This window comes from Narcine bancroftii, chromosome 1 (genome assembly GCF_036971445.1).
Source record: "Narcine bancroftii isolate sNarBan1 chromosome 1, sNarBan1.hap1, whole genome shotgun sequence".
Lineage (NCBI taxonomy): Eukaryota > Metazoa > Chordata > Chondrichthyes > Torpediniformes > Narcinidae > Narcine > Narcine bancroftii.
Genome location: NC_091469.1, coordinates 333,507,503 through 333,531,093, shown reverse-complemented (window position 1 = coordinate 333,531,093; position 23,591 = coordinate 333,507,503). Strand labels below are relative to the sequence as shown.

General features: G+C 37.3%; 1 protein-coding gene across 5 annotated transcripts in view; it reads right to left on the bottom strand.

The window, feature by feature from the left end:
* The window catches only part of topbp1 (DNA topoisomerase II binding protein 1), a 130,339-nt gene that overhangs the window by 80,338 nt on the left and 26,410 nt on the right, over positions 1–23,591 (bottom strand). For all 5 annotated transcript variants that reach the window (XM_069909114.1, XM_069909105.1, XM_069909095.1 and 2 more), the window contains 4 exons: positions 19,596–19,789; positions 2,153–2,335; positions 1,750–1,916; positions 1,347–1,510 (listed from right to left, as the gene is read on the bottom strand). In XM_069909114.1, the coding sequence (XP_069765215.1) occupies positions 1,347–1,510; positions 1,750–1,916; positions 2,153–2,335; positions 19,596–19,789 (708 nt within the window). The remainder of the gene's footprint in view (positions 1–1,346; positions 1,511–1,749; positions 1,917–2,152; positions 2,336–19,595; positions 19,790–23,591) is intronic.

Below are 23,591 nucleotides of genomic sequence, written 5' to 3'. Positions count from 1 at the left end.
ATAAAGGACAACTCAGGAGGTGAAGGGGAGATTGGGGATAAATAAGATAGAAATAGGAGAATAAGGAAAATGTTAGATGTTGTAGGAATGTTGTCTTATGAAGAGTTGAAAATAAGAAAACAGAAATGGAAAAGGAGGAAAGGTAATGATGGAAAAACGGAAAGAGAAGATAAACAAAATATAAAAGGGCTACGCTGAACTATATGTCTTTAAATATTAATGGAATACATAACCAAATTAAAAGGAAGAAACTACCAAATTTAAATGAATAAATGTATTCCATTAGAAAAAAATAACATATTGGTTAAGAAATAATATTGAAATATTCGAACAAGTATAGGAGCCTTACATTAAATACAATAGCGAAAACCTACCGGGGACAAACATTACCTAAGTTGATAGAAGGAGAAGGAAAGAAAAGAATGGACTCAGTAGAATTTCTGGTGTAATTTTGTTGAATGACAACATTGTCTGACTGGATTAATGCAACCTAGATTGTATACCTAAAATGGATGAGGGGGGGGGTGGGGGGGTGGTTTGGGAGGAAAGGGGGGGGGGGAGAAAAAGTCACTGTATATGTGTGAAAAGAAATAGTGTATATCATGGTAATGTGATTTATGGTGTGAAAAATAAAAAAATTTAAAAAAAAAAAAAAAAAAAAAAATATAAAAGTTTCAAGATAAAAGGTGCAAAGTATCTATCTTCTCTGGTGATAGAACACAGATCAAAATCATCTGTGCAAAAAAAAAAATCAATTTCTGCTTCATAAATATACTCCAGAGATTTTGAATCTTGCAACTAATAGATTTTCTTAGTTCAGGGTTAACCAAAAAAGATACATAATAATCAAAGATATTGATAATACAAACAAATAGCAGATCATATTTAATGTTACCATTAAAAACCAAAAAAACTATAGATGTAATAAAACTAAAATAAAAATGAAAAATACCAAAAGTAATAAGTGGTCAGGTAACATTAGTAGAAAGACAGAGTTACGTAACATTTCTAATCAATGGCCTTTCATCAAAACTGAGCTGTTAAGTTCATAGCTTTAGGTTTACTACACATTTGATTATAAGCAAAAGCATTCAAAATGCACGTTCCTTCTTATTCATTTTTCTTTGCTAAATTTATCAATTTTTCTTCCAGGAAAACATTCATAATCTCCCTAATACCTTTTTACCTCTATTTATCAACTATAGTCTGACTTTGAACAATGCTATGAGACATTTCCTGATGACATTTCAGCAGAAAGTTACATTAAAACCAACAAATAGCTTGCAACAGGAATTTTGTTTTGCAAAGGATATATTTGATATGCAAGTGTAATGTAGCGACTATACCTGTGTGATATTTTGTTTAAACATTGTTTCAGGTCCTTATCTTCTTTTCCCACAATTATATGAGTAACATCTTCAGAAGTTTGATTAAATCGAACACCACCTCCAAAGTTAATCATCCGCCTTAATCTATCCAACTTTTTACCACCAAATCCTGATAAATAGATCTGACAAAAATACATATATATATATTTTCATACATTAGATTTTATATGCAAAATGTTATCCATTTACAATACTTCTTAATCAGAAAAACAAGTTTGTCATTACAAGGTTAATAAAGAATTATGTTTTTAAAATGTTTATACATGAGCAAACATGAAACAAAATATCTTATCCATGTACTTCCTCTCAATACAATTATTCAGTGGTACAGTTCTTGAGAAATTACTTCAAACATTCTTACTTTACATCCATCCAACAAATCCTCAGGAACTTCAGAAAGACTAATATCCAGTGCTTCAAGTTGGTCATCAGGAACTTCAAGCCTGGCCGTCATGGCAGAGAACGCAGATTCATTGATGGAGCTCGTGCTAATGTTGGAAATATGGCTCACATCTGATAGGGGTCGAGCTAAAAATAGGAGAAGCATAAATGTAAAATAAAGTCAATCAAATGAATGAAACTAAACTGATAGTTAATAACAAATTAATGGGCATTATGTCCACTTTGAGGTGAAAATTTACAAAAACAAAACAAATTGGTTATAATACTATTTGAGTATCATTTAAACTAAAGCAATTCAGGAATACCAAATTCTGTACCACTACTGAAAAATAAATAAAAACACGCATTTAAGCTCTACTTACAGTTCAGTGCATCGTTCATATTTGTAGGAGTTGAAGTGCTTGGAGCCAAATCTTTAGATGTTCTTCCCAATTCAACTTTATAATTGCCTTCATCTTGGCAGGCACCCAGCTTAATAGAATTAAAGAACCATTGGATAGACACGCAATACACATTCCATTTTTGTGCGCATTCATACTTTTGACCTGGGCAGACAGCAGAAAACACAGTCAAATCAATGATTCATATTTGGTTAAATTAAAATAGTTCTTTTTAACTATCATGAATCATTCAACATGGATCTATTCCATAAATTTTGTTGACTGTTGAAGGATTATGGGAGTTCAGTCACATAATCTGAAGTAGAGCGCTAACCTGGGAATGACTTCTAGAACAACACATTGACAATTTTGCATGATGTAATTGATTTTTACAGTATTTGAAACAAATCCTACAGTGTATGTACAAGGATAGGAATGTGGTTCTCATCTTTAAAGTAAAAGTAAAGCTGGAGAAAGATTTTTGCTAAAATATAGGTAAACTAATTGAAAGCATTATGAATAACTCAACTTGGATAAAGTCTCAATTTCAAAACTAATACTGTTGAATAATTTGCATTTGATGAAAGTCAGCATTTGTACATTGTTGAAGCAGAGAACACTTCTCATTAAGAAAACAGTTAATTGAGCAGATAGGAACCTGAAGGGGACAGGCTTGTCCAATCCTGCAATGTAATAAATAATTAAAATTGTATTATACATGATAAATTTCATCCTTTGCTTGCCACAAATCAAAGAGCCCCTAACAAAAGGAGAAAGAGAAGCAAGACTTCCTTCAAAGACAATGAATGTCCATGGATTCACCTCCAGCACTCCCTCAGCCACAGAAGTCCAGTTTAAATGATCAGTAACCCGAGCTCCAGATCCAAAGACCCGATACAATCAGGAAGCCTTCAATGCCTGAGGGCCTTCAAGAACTCTTCTTTATCTCATCACCCTTTCGAATCCCAATTCCTATCCTTGGCTCCTATAACCCAGTCTCCAGCAGCCTATGTGGGTCCTTTGACTGCAAGTTAACAACAGCCCACAGCCTGTGTGATCTTACAGTCTCTGAGTCCATGGGAGGTCCACTTCCAAAATTAGAGCGCACTCTAACTTTGAGTAATTAGTATACAAAATTATCAATGGTTAGATTTTTTGAATATTTTTCATTTTTCATAAATATACATAGTAAAATCTTCACTATCACAATATATTAAACTTTTTCATATAAAAAAGAAAGAAAGCCTCTCCCCACTTCTTACAAAATATAAATCCACATACCTACAGAGCTCACACTTAAACTATCCATAAAAAAAATCTATGCGGGGAAGTCACATCTGCTTATATTGTTACAGCATCTGTTTTTATCATTGGGCCCCTATATGGACCAAATATGGCTGCCATATCTTAATAAATATCATACTTATATAATTTTCTCCACAGGTATACAGCTATTCATCTCCACAGTCCATCGTACTATGAGTAAAGGAGTGTCGGACTTCCAAGTAGTTGCAATACACTTTATAGCCACTGCTAAAGCTAATTTGACAACAGAAAATTGGAATTTAGTTAATTTATTACTTATTTCAATGAAGTTACCAAAAAGATAAAGCTCCAGGTCGCCTGTGACGGCCACTCCTGTTATCCTTGTTAATATTTCAGCAATATCCAGCCAAAAAGGCCTCACCTTCACACACGACCACGTAGCATGTAAAAACATTCCTGTTTCAATCCCACATCTAAAACACATCTCTTATATTTCAGATTTTGACCTATTTAGCTTCTGTGGTCTAAAATATAATTGGAGTAGGAAGTTATTCTGAAACTATCCAAATCTTGTATTTATAATTGATGTCATACTATCCAAACACCAACATCTTTCTTGTATTATATCTGACTCCCATCTTTCTCTCGACCTCTGCAAACCTGGTTTGCACTTTCACTCTGGAGAGCAAAATACATTTTTATTATAAATTTAGGTGTGTTCCCCAGCCAAATCATTTATCCCATTTCAATTTCAGGTGGGACCAACATTGGCCACCATCTTTCTCTCAAGAACGACCTTAGTTGGAGGAAGCAGAAGAAAGTTCCTTTAGCTACTCCATATTTCTATTTTAGTTGATCTAAAGACATAATAACTCCCACTGCATAGCAATCTTCAATGTATCTTATTCCTTTGTCACACCAGGAGTTTAGTATTCTGTTACCCAGATTCATAGGGAGCAACACATACTTGCATAATAGTGCTCTTAACGATATCCCTGCTTTTTGTCAACACACTCATCGATTTCTTGCCATACTCTAATCATATATATTAACATAAGATTATCCATCTTTTTTTTATTATTGATGTAACATTCCACTTATAAATAAAATCTTTTGTTGTCCCCTCTCTCATTTGAATCCAAGAGGGTGGGGCTACTTTCTTTAAAGAAGGAAGAAAGGAATCTAGATTGGGCAGCCAAAAAGTACTTTTTGATATTCAGTACCTTAAGTCCCCCTAGCATATAGTTTCAAATTAACTTTTCCAACAAAATCCATGGCACCTTATTATTCCAAAGGAACTGCCTAATACAATTATTTAGTAATTTAAAGAATTTTTTCAGCAAAGAAATAGGCAGCAATTGGAAAAGATATTGTAATCTTGGCATCACTTTCATTTCAACAGAATTAACCATTCCCACCAAAGTAATCGATAAATCTTTCTATTTCTGCAAATCCTTCTCCATCTTCCCTAAAAGGGGAGTATAATTTAATTTATACAAATTCTGCAAGTTATTATCAGTCATTATTCCGATATGTTAAATTCCACCCTCCTTCTGTAAAGGTTAAAACCTTGTGTTTTTATTCATAGTTAATTTTGTGCCTATCCCTTTAAGAAAAATATTTTTTGTAGTGATACCATAGTGACAATGATGTTATATGTCGTAATATCTGAGCAGAGCGAGATCTTGCATCTCATTCTTCGAAGAATTATGAACGGGACGCAAGCATGAGATATGTTTCTTTGTATTGATCTTATTTTGTCTATTTCTTCTTACATCTGTTTAAAGTTGAATATCATTATATCATTTACAGTATGCATTGTTTATACATCATTATGAAAATATCAATGAAAAGTTATGAAAATGTTTATCCATGAATTAAAGCTACTTAAATCTTCATCTACAAAGTTTAGTTTATTGGATTAATAAAATAGTAATTCGGAATATTATCATTCAGGTTTCCTTTAAAGATGACACATTTTGAAATCGGGAAATATTAGAACTTGGAAAGTGTCATCTATAATTTTAGTCAAAGAAAAGTTATGATTGTGAACTTTGTTTGGAAAAAGGCTCGTAGAATTACAACTTGATTTAAAAATCAAGATGTATTTAAGCCTTAACAAGAAGTCCAGTTGCCTTTGAAAATATTCCAGAAGCTTCTGTTAGAATGTCTATCTGACTGCAGACACCTGTAACCTTGGAAAGAAAAGAGCTAGTGGTTTGCAGAATCTGGCAGGAAGCCCAGAAGGATGTTTTGAAAAGTTATTAAAACAGCCTGATATGCAAGCTTGTGTGAGACAATTCAGCCAGAGAAATCCTCTTAAAGGGACCATGCAAGATACAAATTTGTTTACAGTTCCCAGAAACCAGAAGAGGAGAAGACAAGCTGCAGTGTGAAGAACCCAAGAGGGAGAAGAAGTCTCATCAGGCTAAAGACCTTGAGCAAACAGCTCCTCTCAAAGAGCTGTTTAGTTGTGAGTTGAACCAGCAAGGCAAACCGACAATGTTTGGCAGGAGATTGGAGCCAGCCACCAATGAAGAAGAGGCTTCAACTACCAAGCAAGAAGAAGACTCTGATAATGCCCTGCAGGAATTGAAACAGATGAATGTACATTGCAAAGCCCCACTGGTGCTATAGCTGAAGATAGAGACTCAATCAGCAGTATGATGATAGTATTTCCAAGGTTATGAGCACAGGAAGATCTTCAAAGTCTTCAAAGGCATCTAGAGCAAGTACAGCTTCACATGCTTCAAGCATATCAGCTATGCATGCTAAGGCGCAAGCAGACTTGGCTACTATCTGCACACAACATGAGTGGTTGGAGAAAAGACACGCTTTAGAAGATATGGAAGCTAAAATGAAGAATCAGCAACTCAGGCAAGAATCTAAAATCAAGAAACAACAATTCCAATAAGAAAAACAAAAAAGATTATTGAAGAGAGAAAAGAAAAAAAAACTAGATCTTGAGGAACAATATGCTATGAATATGGCTAAAATAAAAGCATTAGCTCAGGCTTCTGCAAGATCTATCACTCAAAGTGAAATACCCAAGGTGCTAGCACCTAACATTCCAACAGATCAGTGGGTACCGCAGCTGTAAGAAATGAGTAGACTCGAGCACGGAGCCAAGGGTGACGCTGCTAGTGCTCAAATGTCAATGACCAACCCTGTGGAAAGGGCTAGCGACATTCAATCTCTTCCGAGCGCACAGTCTATGAATCTTCCCAAAAGAAGAGCATTTCAACCATGCAAGTTGGTCATACTCAACAAATGATAACTCTTCGTGTTGCTGAAGAACCAGCAACAAATCAAGGATCTCCACCAATGCCATCACATACATACCAAGGATCCCCATCAATGCCACTATGAAATTCAAAACTATTGAAAATGTAGCAGGTAATGAATGCCTGCAGAGAACCAACATTTTAGATCAATGCTATTTATTAGAATTAGAAAAATTAGAATTAGGTCCTACACCTATGGCACCAGTTCAAGTTCAGCCAGCTCCATTCACAAGACAACTAGTCACAAGCCATGGTGGACAAGCAAAACAAAATGAAATTTCTGCTATGTTAGCACAGCACAAGGTTCATATGGTATACCTAAGAAAGAAATTTGTTTTTAAATGGAGATCCATTGCAATATTTGACCTTTATGAAATCCTTTAAACATCATATTGAAAGTAATACTAAAAACACTAAAGATCATCTGTATTATGTCCTGGAGGACAGGTGAAGGAGTTAGTCAAAAGTTGCCAATATATGGATCCAGACCAAGGTTTTATAAGGGCAAAAGAATTATTGCATCATCATTATTGGCGATGAACATAAAATCGTAAGGGCCGATAGAGACAAGATTCTTTCTTGGTCAGTAATAAAAATCAGAGAACACAAAGGCTTTATAAGCATATGCACTCTTTCTGAGAGAATGTTTTAACACAATGGGAAGAAGTGGACATTTGCAAGAGCTAAATTTGCTTGCTAATTTGTCGATTATTGTAAATAAATTACCTTATAAATTGAGGGAATTATGGAGAACTAAAGCTGCAGAGCTTAAGATGCTTTCCAGAAGGGACTCCATTTTTGAGGATGTTGTACAATTCTTGGAATGGCATGTATAGGTTAACACTATACCAGTATTTGGAAATATTAAGGATACTTCAATGTTCCTAAAGATGTAAAGAAGTCTAATCATCGTCTCAACAGAAACCAAATGGAAGTACCTTTGTTACTGCTGTGTCAGATGCAAGCACAAAAGCGAACAAAGAAACAAAGGAAAAATAAGATCAGACTGTGCAGGAAAGCTGTTTGAATTGCAAGGATAAGCATACTTTAGAATAATGTTCACAATTGGAGAAAAAGTCATAGGATAAGAAAAATAACCTTTGTAAAGAAGAATGGAATATGTTTTAGTTGCTTGTGTAAAGGACACATCAGCAAAACTTGTAATAGTTGCTCAGTTGTGATATATACGGTTTAAAGCCTCCCAAGATCAAGTTTGACAACTGAAATTCTGTTGACATTTACATTTGATGACTCCTGAAATAAAGTTGATAAAAAAGACAAACAATCTGAATCCAAGACTAAAGGCACAGTCAAAGAGAATGCCTCAGCTTCGGAGCAGACAAACAGTCTTAATGGGGACGGTGACAGAGCTCTCTCAATAGTTCCTGTGCAGGTTAAAGCTAAAAAAGGAAACTTCAAACTGAAGACCTACACATTTCTTGATCCAAGAAGTACTGCATCAATAATCTTAATCTTCATGGTAAAAGATCACAAATCTTGTTGAAGACAATGAATGATGAAAGGAACATTGAAACTAATATAGTTTCAGGTTTACAGATTGCTGGATTGAATAGCAATGAATTTTGCCCTCTTCCAAGTGTATATACTCAGAAGACTATGCCAATGAACAAGGAGAATATTCCCTATCAGGATGATATCAAACAATGGGATCATCTAAAAGATGTTTGCTCACCCAAGATTGATGCTAAAATCAAGTTATTAATTGGATTATACGCACCAAAATCTCTCAAACCTCTAGAAGAAATAAGGAGTCAAAATAACGGACCTTATGCCGTGACAACTTTGCATTGATGGACAATTAATGGACCATTAGGAGGAAAAATGATCAGGAGTCATCAAATGTAAATGTCAACAGAATTTCAGTTGTCAAACTTGATCTATGGGAACAAATCAATTTCCCTGAATGTCTGAACCTTCGAAGGAGGGCAGTTTCTGGAATTAGTTTCAAATTCTGTTACACATGTTGATGGTCATTACTGTATAGCATTACCCTTGAAGAAAAATTTGTATGCCAGATAATAAAATAATTGCAGAACAGCAAATGCTGAATTTGAAGAGAAAATTCAAAATAAATTCTTCCTTTCCTTTGGAATATACCAATGTTATGTTGGACAAGAATAACCAAGGGTATGTAGAAAAAGTATCAGAAAATATCTTGGAATGTAAAGATGGTAGAAAATGGTATTTACTTCATCATGAAATTATACTTCCACAAAAGGAGAAACTACATATAGTATTTGATTGTGGACCATCATTTCAAGGAGTTTCATTGAATTCTCAACTTTTACAAGGTCCAGGCTTAACCAGTATTTTAATAGGCCTTCTGATGTGATTTTGCAAAGAGCCTATTGTAATTGCTGCAAATATTGAAGCGATGTTTCATCAAGTGAAAGTACCATCAGAAGATCATGATTTTCAATGATTATGGTGGCCTAATGGCGATTACAGTGAAGATATGATTGAATACAGAATGACAGCTCATTTATTTGGAGCAACTTCGTCACTAAGTTGTGCAAATTTTGCTCTCAGGCAATGTACTGAAGATAATGAGTGCAATTTAGTTCTCAAGCTATAAGCATCATCGAAATAATTTCTATGTTGATGATTGTCTTCAGTGGTTTCAAAAAAAGCAGCAATAGATCTTTATCATGAGTTAAAAGATCTGTAATAAAGGAGGTTTCTTCCTTACAAAATGGATTAGCAACAGTTGAGACATGTTGGTTGATATTCCTGAGGCAGAAAGCGCAAAGGAGATAAAACTCTTGACTTGGATTGTGACGTTCTACCTGTTGAAAAAATTCTAGGAGTGAAATGATGTGTTCAATCTGATGTTTTCAAATTCAAAATTGTTTTGAAAGAGTGACCTTTGAAAAAAAGAAGTATTCTTTCGATTGCAAGCTCTATATATGATCCTTTGGGAATATTGGCACCAACAGTATTAATACCCAAGAAAAATTCTGCAAAAATTGTGCAGAAGAACATTTGGATGAGATGAAACTATACCAGATTCCATCGCACAAGATTGAATGAATTGGATTGAGTCTTGAAATGTTAGAAAGTTTTGAAGTCAATAAATGTTTTAAACCTACAGACTTTGGAATTGCCACATTTGCTCAGTTACACCATTTTGTTGACACAAGCAAAGATAGTTATGGTACTGTCAGTTATTTAGAACTGCTAAATAACCGAGGGCAAGTACAATGTGGATTTGTAATGGGAAAAGCCAGAGTGGCTCCATTAAAACCAGTCACTATACCTCGAATGGTATTGTCTGCTGCTACTCTGGCTAGCAAAGTGGACACTGTTAAAAAGAGAATTACAGATGGAGTTAGCAGATTCTATGTTTTGGACTGATAGTACATCAGTGCTTAAATGCATTAATAACAAAACTATGAGGTTTCATACCTTTATGACTAACAGAATTAATGAGATTGAAAAGGTTTTGCATGCTAATCAATGGAAATATGTTAAAACAGTGGATAATCCAGTTGACATGGCTTAATGAGGATCTAAAGTTCAATAGTTTCTGAAAAGAGCCAACACTTGGGTGTTTGGTCCTCAATTTCTTTTGCAATCTCAAGAAGAATGGCCTCAAAATCCAGAAGAGTTAAAAGAATTTTCAATGGAGGATCCAGAAATCCAAAACACTAATGTGAATACTATTCAAATATCTAAATAGAATGATCCAATTATTCAATTAATTTGCTATCATTCTTCATGATTTTGTTTGAAAAGGGCAAAATTGGATCAAAAAGAGAATCTAAAGTCTCGAAAGTGCTGTTACCTAAGTGTTGATGAATTAGCGAATGCTGAATTTGAAATAATTCAATTTTATCAGAAAAAAGCATTTGATAATGAGATATCAAAATTGAAGAAGAATCTGAATGCTATAAAGGCAAGTTGTGTTAACAAGCTAAATCCTTTTCTTGTAAATGACATATTGAGAGTAGGAAGAAGATTAGAAAAAAGCAATAATGCCAGATGAAATATTATATTATACAATTATATTAGTTAAGGAATTTCATATTTCTGAATTGATTGTTCGACATATACATGAGAAAACAGATCATGGTGGTTGTAATAATGTTATCAGAATTACACCAGAAATATTGGATACTTGGTCCTTTGCAAGTAAAACAAAGAAGTGTTGAAAAACGAAACGGAGCTATTTTTACTTGTTTGACTACAAGAGCAATTCATACTGAAGTAACATCATCACTTGAAACTGACTCATTTATCAATGTTCTTCGACATTTTATCACCAGACGTAGTCAAGTAAAAGAATTACGTTCTGATAATGGATCTAATTTTACAGGAGCTCAACTAGAGTTATGAAACGCAATTCAAAATTGGAATCAACATCAAATTCAAGATGCATTACTTCAAAAGGAAACTAATTGGACATTTAACCCACCCACAGGATTACATCATGGAGGTGTGTGGGAAAGAATGATTAGATCAATCAAGATAATTCTTAATTACATTTTGAATAGTCAAATATTGAATGATGACAATCTTCAGACAGTATTGTGTGAAATCGAAGCTATTTTAAATAGTCGTTCAATAATGAAAATTTTTGTTGATTCAAATGATATCGAGGCACTTACACAGAATCATCTGTTACTTCTTAAACCTTTAATGCCTCTAGGTCAATTTCAGAAAGAAGATATTTATGCAAGACACAGATGAAGACAAGTGCAGTTTATTGCGGATTTATTTTGGAAAAGATGGATTAAAGAATATCTTTATTACAAAAAAGACAAAAAATGGTCTAAAGCTAAATGCAATTCTGTATGCAGAGGCAGTGTAATTATCATGGACGATTCTGCATCAAGAAATTCTTGGTTGTTGGTGAAAATCATGGATACAGTCAAGAAAGATTTTGTTCAGCAAGTGCAGATTAAAACCAAGACTGGTTACTTAAATCAATCTATTACTAAAATCTATCTTTTACAAGGAGCAGAAAGTTTTTATTTCTAATCTTATACTTACCATATTTACTTTTGTATCTGTAGTAGTAATTATTATATACTAGTCATTAATGTCTATAATAATAATTAGGGGCCGGAAAGTAAAGGTTAAAACCTTGTGTTTTGATTTGTAGTTAATTTTGTGCCTATACCTTTAAGAAAAATTGTTTCTAGTGTTACCATAGTGATGTCATATGTTGTAATATCTGAGCAGAGCGAGAGCTTGCATCTCATTCTTCCAAGGATTATGAACGGGACATAAGCTAGAGATACTTTTCTTTGAATTCATCTTAATTCGTCTTATTTTGTTTAAATTTTGTCTATTTCTTTTTATATCTGTTTTAAGTTGTATATTGTTATATCATTATAGGCAATAAGACATATAAGGCAATCGAACAACTGAAAAGTGGCAAAGCAGCAGGTATGGATGGAATCCCCCCAGAGGTCTGGAAGGCTGGCGGCAAAACTCTGCATGCCAAACTGCATGAGTTTTTCAAGCTTTGTTGGGACCAAGGAAAACTGCCTCAGGACCTTCGTGATGCCACCATCATCACCCTGTACAAAAACAAAGGCGAGAAATCAGACTGCTCAAACTACAGGGGAATCACGCTGCTCTCCATTGCAGGCAAAATCTTCGCTAGGATTCTACTAAATAGAATAATACCTAGTGTCGCCGAGAATATTCTCCCAGAATCACAGTGCGGCTTTCGCGCAAACAGAGGAACTACTGACATGGTCTTTGCCCTCAGACAGCTCCAAGAAAAGTGCAGAGAACAAAACAAAGGACTCTACATCACCTTTGTTGACCTCACCAAAGCCTTTGACACCGTGAGCAGGAAAGGACTTTGGCAAATACTAGAGCGCATCGGATGTCCCCCAAAGTTCCTCAACATGATTATCCAACTGCACGAAAACCAACAAGGTCGGGTCAGATACAGCAATGAGCTCTCTGAACCCTTCTCCATTAATAATGGCGTGAAGCAAGGCTGTGTTCTCGCACCAACCCTCTTTTCAATCTTCTTCAGCATGATGCTGAACCAAGCCACGCTGTTTACATCCGGTACCGCACAGATGGCAGTCTCTTCAATCTGAGGCGCCTGCAAGCTCACACCAAGACACAAGAGAAACTTGTCTGTGAACTACTCTTTGCAGATGATGCCGCTTTAGTTGCCCATTCAGAGCCAGCTCTTCAGCGCTTGACGTCCTGCCTTGCGGAAACTGCCAAAATGTTTGGCCTGGAAGTCAGCCTGAAGAAAACTGAGGTCCTCCATCAGCCAGCTCCCCACCATGACTACCAGCCCCCCCACATCTCCATCGGGCACACAAAACTCAAAACGGTCAACCAGTTTACCTATCTCGGCTGCACCATTTCATCAGATGCAAGGATCGACAATGAGATAGACAACAGACCCGCCAAGGCAAATAGTGCCTTTGGAAGACTACACAAAAGAGTCTGGAAAAACAACCAACTGAAAAACCTCACAAAGATAAGCGTATACAGAGCCGTTGTCATCCCCACACTCCTGTTCGGCTCCGAATCATGGGTCCTCTACCGGCATCACCTACGGCTCCTAGAACGCTTCCACCAGCGTTGTCTCCGCTCCATCCTCAACATCCATTGGAGCGCTTTCATCCCTAACGTCGAAGTACTCGAGATGGCAGAGGTCGACAGCATCGAGTCCACGCTGCTGAAGATCCAGCTGCGCTGGGTGGGTCACGTCTCCAGAATGGAGGACCATCGCCTTCCCAAGATCGTGTTATATGGCGAGCTCTCCACTGGCCACCGTGACAGAGGTGCACCAAAGAAAAGGTACAAGGACTGCCTAAAGAAATCTCTTGGTGCCTGCCACATTGACCACCGCCAGTAGGCTGATATCGCCTCAAACCGTGCATCTTGGCGCCTCACAGTTTGGCGGGCAGCAACCTCCTTTGAAAAAGACCGCAGAGCCCACCTCACTGACAAAAGGCAAAGGAGGAAAAACCCAACACCCAACCCCAACCAACCAATTTTCCCCTGCAGCCGCTGCAACCGTGTCTGCCTGTCCCGCATCGGACTTGTCAGCCACAAACGAGCCTGCAGCTGACGTGGACTTTTACCCCCCTCCATAAATCTTCGTCCACGAAGCCAAGCCAAAGAATTATACAATATGTTTTGTTTATTCATCGTTATGAAAATCTCAATGGGAAGTTATGCAAAATGTTTATCTGTTTTGTCACAATTTGAAGCTACTTAAAGCTTCATCTACAAAGTTTGGTTTATTGAATTAATAAGATAGCAATTCGGAATACTGTTGCTCACGTTTCCTTGAAGATGACACGTTTTGAAATTGGGAAATATTAGAACTTGGAGAGTGTCATCTATACCTTCCATTTAACGACTTCTTCTTTGATATCTTTCATAATCAAAGTTCGTCAATGGCAATTATCTCACTTTTATCCAAATTAACTTTATAACCTAAGATTTTTCCCATATTTTTCTAGTGTTGTGTGTAATTTCTCCAAGGACTCAATCAGATTGGATAGGTACAATAGCCCATCATCAGCAAAAAGGCTAATTTTATGTCCGGATCGCTCCTTATAATCTCCGCCAGCAGATCAATCGCAAGGATAAAAAGTGCTGGGGACAAGGACACCCCTGCCTACTCGATCAACACAAAGGGAAGACTGCTGAAATCTGACTATTAGTTATAATTTTAGCTTGTGGTTTATGATAGCGTTTTTATCCAATTTATAAATATTCTACCTATACCAAATTTCTCCAAACATTTTAAACAACAAAGGCCATTCTAATAGGTCAAATGCCTTTTCAGCATCCAAAGAGAATGTTATACTAGAATTCAATTTTGATTTAGCCGTATGTATTATATTAAATAGTTTGTCTTCCTTTAACAAATCCCACCTGATCTGAATGTATCAGTTTAGATAAATATTGCCACAGCCTGTTGGCTAAAGCCTTTGCCAATATCTTATAATCATCATTCAGAAGTGAAATAGGCCTATATGATGAAGTTTTTAAATGGGTCCAAATTAACATTATCTGTTGAAAAAAAGTCCGACTCTCTATTGCCCAGTCCAGTGCATCCATCAGAAGAGGCATCAGCAAATCCTTAAATTGTCCATAGCACTCAGGTGGGAACCCATCCTCCCCTGGAGACTTATTAGCCTGAAAAGTGTTCAGAGCCTTCCCCATTTCCTCTCTTGTGAAAGGAACTAGCTTCATCTGATCTCCGGCCTTTAATTTTGGAAGCTCAACAGTCGCAAGGAACACGACCATCTCATTATTATCTCCTAATAATTTTGATTTATACAGCTTTGTATAATATTGTTTAAAAATATAATTGATCTCTTTCTGATTGTGGGTTAGCATGTCTGCATCTGCTTAGATTGCATTTATTGTCCTCAACGACTCCTCTACCTTCTCTTACCAGGACAAAACCTTATGTACTTATTCTCCTAATTAGTAATATTTTTGGTTAGTTTTTAAAATAGTTTTTTTTCTGTTCTGTACATTTGAAACATATTGTTTCTCAATTTTTTAAATATTCCTAAGGTCTATACTTTACTTCTTTCTCCAATTCTGTTATTTCCTTTTCCAAACCATCCTAATGGTTAGATTTATCTGGACATCTAAAATCCAGAAAGCTCCAAAAATCCGGCAAGTGGGGAGAGACCGGCAATGCGAGTCAGGCGGGCGGGTGGGGGTGGTAGATGGCAGTGCGACTGGAAGGGAGTGGGGGTAGATACGGCTGCACAATTCGGGAGGCTTAAAACTGACTTTATGAAATCCGGAACACACTATCCTCCAAGAGTTCCGGATAAAGGATTCTGTATCTGTATTTTGAAATGCTTACCATACCAAATAGCTGATTTTTTTTTTAGAAATTGCAATGTTCTAAGAAATGTAGAGAATATAGTAGATATACCAGTCAACATATCAAAATGCAGATCAGTAATCAATCATCATAAAGATGGGAGAGGTTGCAAGATTCAAGTCTTTTAGTCTACATTTTACAATTCTGATGACAGAGTCACAAAGAAGAAATGCAAGCCCTTTAACCCATTCAAGAAACTTAACTGTCAGAAGAGTGAAGGAACTTTAAATTTCAGACTGAAGAGGGAACAGAAGTAGTTAAAGAGGTAAATCCAGAACTCCACAGTAGGTCGAGGGACACCAATTTAAAATTTAAAATTATGAACATCTCCTTGAATACCATCAAATCTATAATTCATTAGATCATTTAATTTAAAACTTATACTATTTTAGTATTACTTTTGAATTTAAATATCCATCCCAGTGACTTCTCCATAATTCCATTGCTTTACTTCTATTTTGACAGAAACCTTTCTCCAGATTTACTTTAAGGAGAGAAACCGATTCCATCCCTACCCGATACACACTCTGTAGCATTTGTTTCAGACATTAATACTATTTCTCTTTCCATTGGCATGACTTTATTACTTTTGGTCTGTTCTGACCATTTCTAGTCTTTGCATCTTGTATTATAATCATATATATTAAATTAACTTTTAGATTAAGTACCTGAGACAAAAAGAATGAATGATTTAACTGGATTCCAATATTGCCAATTGTTACGCACATTAGCTGCAAGCCACATTAAAATGATGGCTTGAAATCCAGAAAATAACAAGGATTGTAGTTGCAATAGTCACATGATGCAAAAAATTAGGGAGTGCAAGCAACCAGGTGAGAAATAGATCCATCAGTCAAGGAAACAGTTGTGAGAATTTCGAGGATGGAATTTTAAGAAAAAAAACATTACAGCAAATTGGTTTGTAACTGACAGAACTTGTAAAAGACAAAGAGTTCAAGGTCTGTAAGAAGGTGATTCTCTATACAAATTCCAAAATGCACTAATTTACAACCAACTGTCTTAATTACGACAGAAGCCTTGATTGGTTGAATGTAAGTTCTCTGCAGGAATGGTCAATTTCAGATTTATGGTCAGAATACATATATCACATACAACCCTGAGAGTCTTTTTCCTGCAGACGAGGCAAAATGACCATTTATTGGTAATGCAAAAAAAATATAAACAACTGACTGGGCATTACAGAGAGTTAAAAAAAACAATAAAGTGCAACAGTAAGACTTCTTAAATGAGACCCTGATTGAATTTATTGTTGACAAGTCTGATGGTGGAGGGTAGTAGCTGTTCCTGAACCTGGTGGTGTGAGCCTTGTGGCACCGATACCTCTTTCCTGATGGCAGCAGCAAGAACAGAGCATGTGCTCGGTGATGTGCATCCTTGATGATTGCTGCTGCTCTCCGACAGCTGCATTCCCTATCGGTGTTCTCAACGGTGGAGAGGGTTTTGCCTGTGATGTCCTGGACAACCTTTTGCAGGGCTTTACACTCAGGGGTATTGGTGTCCCATACCAGACTATGATAAAGACAATTGCCAGGGTTTCCGATGCAATGCCAAACCTCTGCAAACTCCTGAGGAAATAGAGGCACTGACGTGCTCTCTTCTTGATGCCATTAGTGTGTTGGGTCCAGAAAAGGTCCTCCAAGATAGTTACTCCCAAGAACTTGAATTTGCTCACCTTTGATCTCCCAGTGATCACTGGATCTTGTACAGCTGGAATTATCAGCGAATTTCATATAGTTTGGGGCTTATACCATTGTATATTTGCTAAATACCTAAACAAGAAGTTAAAGTCCCCACACTAAAAGAAGCCCATCCTGCTTCTAATCTTCTAACAATTGGATTAGTGAGTTAAAGGACTTTTATAAATCGGTTGTTGATTTGGAATATTACTTCTTTCCTAAAATAAATGATAAAACCTAGCAGCCTAGTGCAGGCCAAGAATAAATTAGAGAGAATTGTGGGGTCGATCTCTTCTGTGACCACCTCAAGAAAATAACCAAAAACCCTCAACTTGTCAACCACCATGTTGCACATCACATGTCTGTCTTTTAAGATTAGAGTTGCATTGATGATAAATGTTATTCTTCATGATCAGAAAACTCCAATCTCCAAACATTTGAGTAATCTGTGATCTGAAATAGATTTGCCTCTGCACAAAATCAGATCAAGTATCTTCCACTAAATTAACTGTGTGCCTAAAACACTGTGGCCATTATCAAGTACACAGCTCTCTTGGCTTCTGTCAGAGGGTTTTGCGTCACTGCTTTGTTTAGCAGAGTTGATTATGTCTATGGATTAGAACAATCCTAGAACAGCAGGCTCTGCCACAGTTGCTACAAATATACGGTATAGTTGAACTGTTGTGCACTGTGCTCTTTGCTCCTCAAACTAACTCAAGACCACACCTTCACCTTTCTCTAGGTGTTGTGGTCATCAGTTGTATCCTCCTAGCACTGTGTTGATTTTTAAGGCTTTCATGTGGCGCTGGCAGAGGTCCTTGAAGCGAAACTGGGGTCTACCAAGGTTTCCTTGCCTATTGCTAGTTCTCCGTAGAGGATGCCCTTTGTCAGTCTACCATCCTTCATGCGACGGATGTGGCCCAACCAGCAGTCTGCATTGTCTTAACAGCGTGAACATTGTGGGAAGTCCAACTCGGGAAAGGACCTCAGATTTCCAGGTGATGCCGAGGATGCAGCGAAGGCTGTACAGGTGAAAACTGCTGAGTTTCCTTTCAGCCTCAGAATAAGTGGTCCAAGTCTCACTACCATACAGGAGGATGCTGATAACATATGCATTGTACACAGAAGTCTTGGTCTTTATAGTGAGTTTCTGATTCTCCCAGACCCATGAGGAGAGTCAAACAAGGATCGATGCTGGTCTGCTGAGATGCCTATTGATTTCAGCATCAAGTGAGAGAGTGTTGCTCATGGTTGACCCCAAATATGTGAACTCATGGACCTCTTCTTGACGGTAGTTGTCGATGATAATGGCTGGTGCCTCCACTATGTTCTGGGGAAGGACATTTATTTTCTTTAAGCTGATGGCAAGTCTGAAGTCCTTGCAGGCCTTAGAGAAGCGGTTCATAAGAATTTGCAGTTGCTGCTTGCTGTGCGAGGTTATAGCAGCATCATCGGCAAAGAGCACATCGTGTCATAAGATCTTTTGCCCCTTTGGAATTGCTCTCAAGTGCGCAGGATTGAACAGCTGCCCAGACCTGGTGTGCACCTGGCCTTCTGTCAAAGTCCCAAACGCGTGCTTCAATAGCAGAAAGAAGATGTCAAATAATGTTGCAGCCAACATGCATCCTTGTTTGACTTCACTACACATAGAGAAGGGTTTTGATGAGCTGCCATAATACTGAACAGTAGCCCTCATGTCATCATGGAATGACGATGATACTGTGGAGTTTTGGAGGACAGCTGATCTTGGGGAGAATCTGAAAGAGCTCACCCCTGCTAACAAGGTTGAATTCCTTGGTCAAGTCAATGAAAGCAACACAGAGGGGTTTCTGTTGTTCCCTGCACTTCTCCTGGAATTAATGGAGTGAGAAAATCATGTCGACAGTTGACCTCCCTGTGTGGAAACCACACTGAGATTTAGGGTACCCCTATAGAAATTTCTAGTGTATAACAATGCTGTAAATTTTCCAGATAATTAAGTGAAGATAGTTTTCATCATTTCAATTGTCTATTGATACACACATCCCATTCTCCAATCTAGCTGTATACTGACCACAGCTAATTTACAAATACAAAATTTTTCATACTTAAAAGCAGAAGAAAAATGAGTACATTCTAAATAATTTCTATATTTATCCTAAAAACAAAAAGCGTGGAGTTAATAATGAAGATAAAAATGTAGTTTTATTTAGCAAGAAATGGAGCTGAAACACAAATTGAAAACTGCAATATTAAAAAGCTAAAGTTTTATTGCAATGTAAACAGAGAATTCACTTTTTTGAATTAGAAAGGTATAAAAATCATGGTGCCTTTACCTTGAGCTTCTTGTGCAATAAGATGTGTGCAGTCATTCATCTTCAGCTGTCCAGTATACCGACCCCCATTTTCCAGGGTAAGTCTCTGCACTTCTTGCCTGTCCAAGCTGCTGAGTCCTGTCACACAGATGGTGCAGCCAAGGAATGGAGGACAGAGATGCTCCTCCAGTTTCACATCTGTAAGGTTAATCATTCTGTTTGAAAGAAAGTCAAACCAGAGTAATTAATGATACAATTGCATTATTTCATTGTGATCTTTAGCAATAAATGAAATCCAATTTTGAATACATTAAAATGCTTAAAATGTTTCTATTTACAATGATCACACTCTCAGAGTAGCTCAAGGTACACTGTATATAATGAAGAACACAAAGATGCTAGAGAAACCAGCAGGTCATGCAACATCCATAGAATGTAAACGGTAATAGATGTTTTGGGCCTGAGGGCTCAGATTAATAATTTCAATGATTAATTTTGGACTCAAGCCCAAAACATCAACAGCCTTTTACTTCCTATGGATACTCATGCCCTACTGAGTTTCTTCAGCATTTTTTGTGTATTACACAGGACCCCAGTGTCTGCAAATTTTCTTGTTTAACTTTGTTGTTGGTATTATTTGTAAAGGCATTCTTGATTCTCATTTCTATCTGATTTTTCTTATCTATTTCTTTTCATTAATTTGTATTAAAATGTGCAACTGTTTTCAACAGTCATTTTTCTGACATAAGCATTCACTTTCTTTCAGATATCGGAGATAAAAGTACTAGTTTAGTGGAGCAGAGATCACAAGCCCTCTTTTTTCAAAGGACACAGATACCAACTCAAAAGCCTAGCCGACCAAGGATAGCTTATGGAAATGCCATATGCACTTTGCAATTTGACAACATGCTTGAGGACAATGGGTCAGGTTCTCATAGTTCAGAGTATACATTTTTTCCCCCAGGAACAATAATGTTACGATAATGTTTCTTCAATAACATTACAACTGTACAAGATGTTGGTAAGACTACACTTGGACTGTTATGTGATGTTCATGTAACCAAGGTAAAGGAAGGATGCGATGAAACAAAATTACAAGTTGTGAATATAATCAGTGATGTACTGGTTACAAGACTAGTAACCCAAAGATTGTGGGTGGAAAGAACAAGTTTGAAAAGCACTGTTTTAATCATACCTAATTGACTTGTTATGTGCACGGTTTCATAACTCCAAAGGAAATGGGCCAATTACAATTTTTCTCAAGCAAAATATTTCAGTAATAATTGGGTCTAGAGCAGTGATTCTCAAGCTTCCCATCACATTCACATACCTCCTTTAGTAATCCCTTACTAATCACAGAGCACAGGGATTACTTAAAGTGGTATGTGAGTGGAAAGAAAAAGGTTGAGAACCACTGGGTTAGCATAAGGGGAACATTTGTTGGCTCTTGGACTGTACTTGGAGTACAGGATGAGGGGGCACATTTTGGATGATGAAGGGCCTGGACAGAGTAGATGTGGAAAAAGTTGTTTCCCATGGTAGGGAGTCTAGAACAAGAGACCACAATTTCAAGATAAAATGGTACCAATTTAAAACAGAAATGTGGAGAAATTTCTGTAGCCAGAGGGCCCATGAGTCTGTGCAAATATGTTGCCACAGGTGGCAGTGGAAGTGAGGTCGTTGAGTTTTTAATTAGTCAGGGCATCAAGGTTATGGGGAGAAGGCCAGGGAGTGGGGCTGAGTGATAAGGATCAGCTCATGATTAAATGGTAGAGCAGTCTTGACTGCCTGATTGGCTTACATTTGCCCTTATATCTTGTGATCTTGTCTGGCTCGTGGGAGCCAGCTATCAAAACCGGAATTCGAGAGAGTGCTGAATTCAAGAAGGGGTCTCAAAGGGCCTCGAGCATTGAAGGCTTCCTGATCATGTCGAAGGTTTGGATCTGGAGCTCAGGCTGCCAATGAATCAAACAGGGGTCTGTGTAGCTGCAGGAGCATTGGAGACAAATCTACAGACACTCAATGACTCTAAAAGGACCCTCTTTCACTTCTCTTCCTCTGTTACTGTAGGGGGTGGGGGGGGGGGAGGCAACACTAATGGCGACAGTCTGCCTTACAGCAGGCAGAAGGCAATTTTGAGTAATATATGTTCTGTACCATTACATGTCAATAAAGGAATCTTGAAAATCTTGGAAGTATAATAATACAATATTAAAGATATAAAATCAAATAAGTAGATTTGAGGATTTAGCTGACTACGATGAGTTAGGAAATTAGGTTATACAGCATGATATTACAATAAAATTTAAAGACAAAAAGATTAGAATAAGGCCACCCTCAAGCCTGTCCTGGCATTCAATAGAAGCCAGACTCATCTGCCCCAGGATTTAATTCTTCTGTGCCACAAAGCCTTTCACAAAGTCTTTCAAAAAAATTATCCACTTCCCCTTGTGAGGAGCTGTCTTAAGAAGACAGCCATCACCCTAAAGGACCCCATTCACCCTGGTCATAACCTCTTCTCCTTGCTGCCATTGGAAGAAGATACAGAAGCCTGAAGACCAGCAACTTGAGGCTTAAGAAGAGTTTTTAATCCAACAGCTGTCAGGTTCTTGAACCTTCCTGTACTACACAAATCTTAAATTGTTCCAACATTGCAAAAGGCTTGTCTGCACGATTGTAATGCCACGGTTTTTCCTACACAACGGTAACTGTGAACGTTATCTATTGTACTTATCTCTTTTTAACAATGTATATTACTGATTGCTGCTTTTCTTTAAAACTAAGTACCTGTTGGCCGCAGCAAGTGATTGTCATAGACAATGTATATGGTGATAAATTAATCATTTTAATGGCTCCAATTACCTAGTCTTCACAACCCTTGATGAAGAAATTCCTACACACCTCAATTTTAAATTATTGTCCCTTACCATATCATATGGCCCCCATGTTGGAAATGCTCTCCTTTGTGCAAACATTTCAGAATCTAAATTTATTACCTTAAACACATCATGCACTTTGTTGTCTTACAGCAGCAAAATTGCGATAAATAACATTTCAAAATAAATAAATAAATAAATAGTGCAAGAAAATAGGATAAAGTGAGGTCGAGTCAGTGGCTCATTGTCCATTCTGAAATCTGATGGCAGATGGGAAGAAGTTGTTCTTGTGTTGTTGACTGCTCATCTTCAAGCTCCTGTACCTCCTTATCAGGAAGCTGGGGTCATTGGAGTCTTTTCCTGACCTGCACATTGGCACCGCCATGTCACACAGTGATGCAACCAGATAGAATGCTCTCCATGGTACACCTGTAGAAATATTTGAGTCTTTAGTGACAAATCAAATCTCCCCAAACTCCTCACGAAGTATAGCCATTGGAGAGACTTCTTCATGATTTCATTGATGGGGAGGCCCCTCGACAGATCCTCAGAGATGTTGACACCCAGGAACTTGAAGTTCTTGACCCCTTCCACTGCTGATCCCTCAATGAGGACTGGTTCATGTTCTCCTGATTTCCTCCTGAAGTTCACAAACAGCTCCTTAGTTTTGTTAACATTGAGTGCAAGATTATTGTTGTGACACCACTCAACGAGTTGATCTATCTCCTTCCTATATGCTTCCTCATTGCCATCTGTGATTCTGCCGATGACCAAGGTGTCATCGGCAAATTTGTAGAAGGCATTTCAATTGTGCCTAGCCTATGGGTGTAGAACAGTGGGTTAAGCATACATCCTTGAGGTGTATCTGTGTTGATTGTCAGGGTGAAGGAGACGTTGTTTCCCATTCGTACTGACTCTGGTCTTCTGATGAAGAAATCAAGGATCCAATTGCAGAGGCCCATGGTCTGAAGCTTGTTGACCAGCATTGAGAGAATGATGGTGCTGAAGGCTGAACTGAAGTTGATGAAGAGTAGCCAGATGTTCTTTCTTCTTTGGCTTGGCTATGTGTTAGCCAGATGTATGTGTTACTGATCCAGAGCTTAGTAGAGAGCAAGTGATATTGCATCTGCTGTGGAGCAAT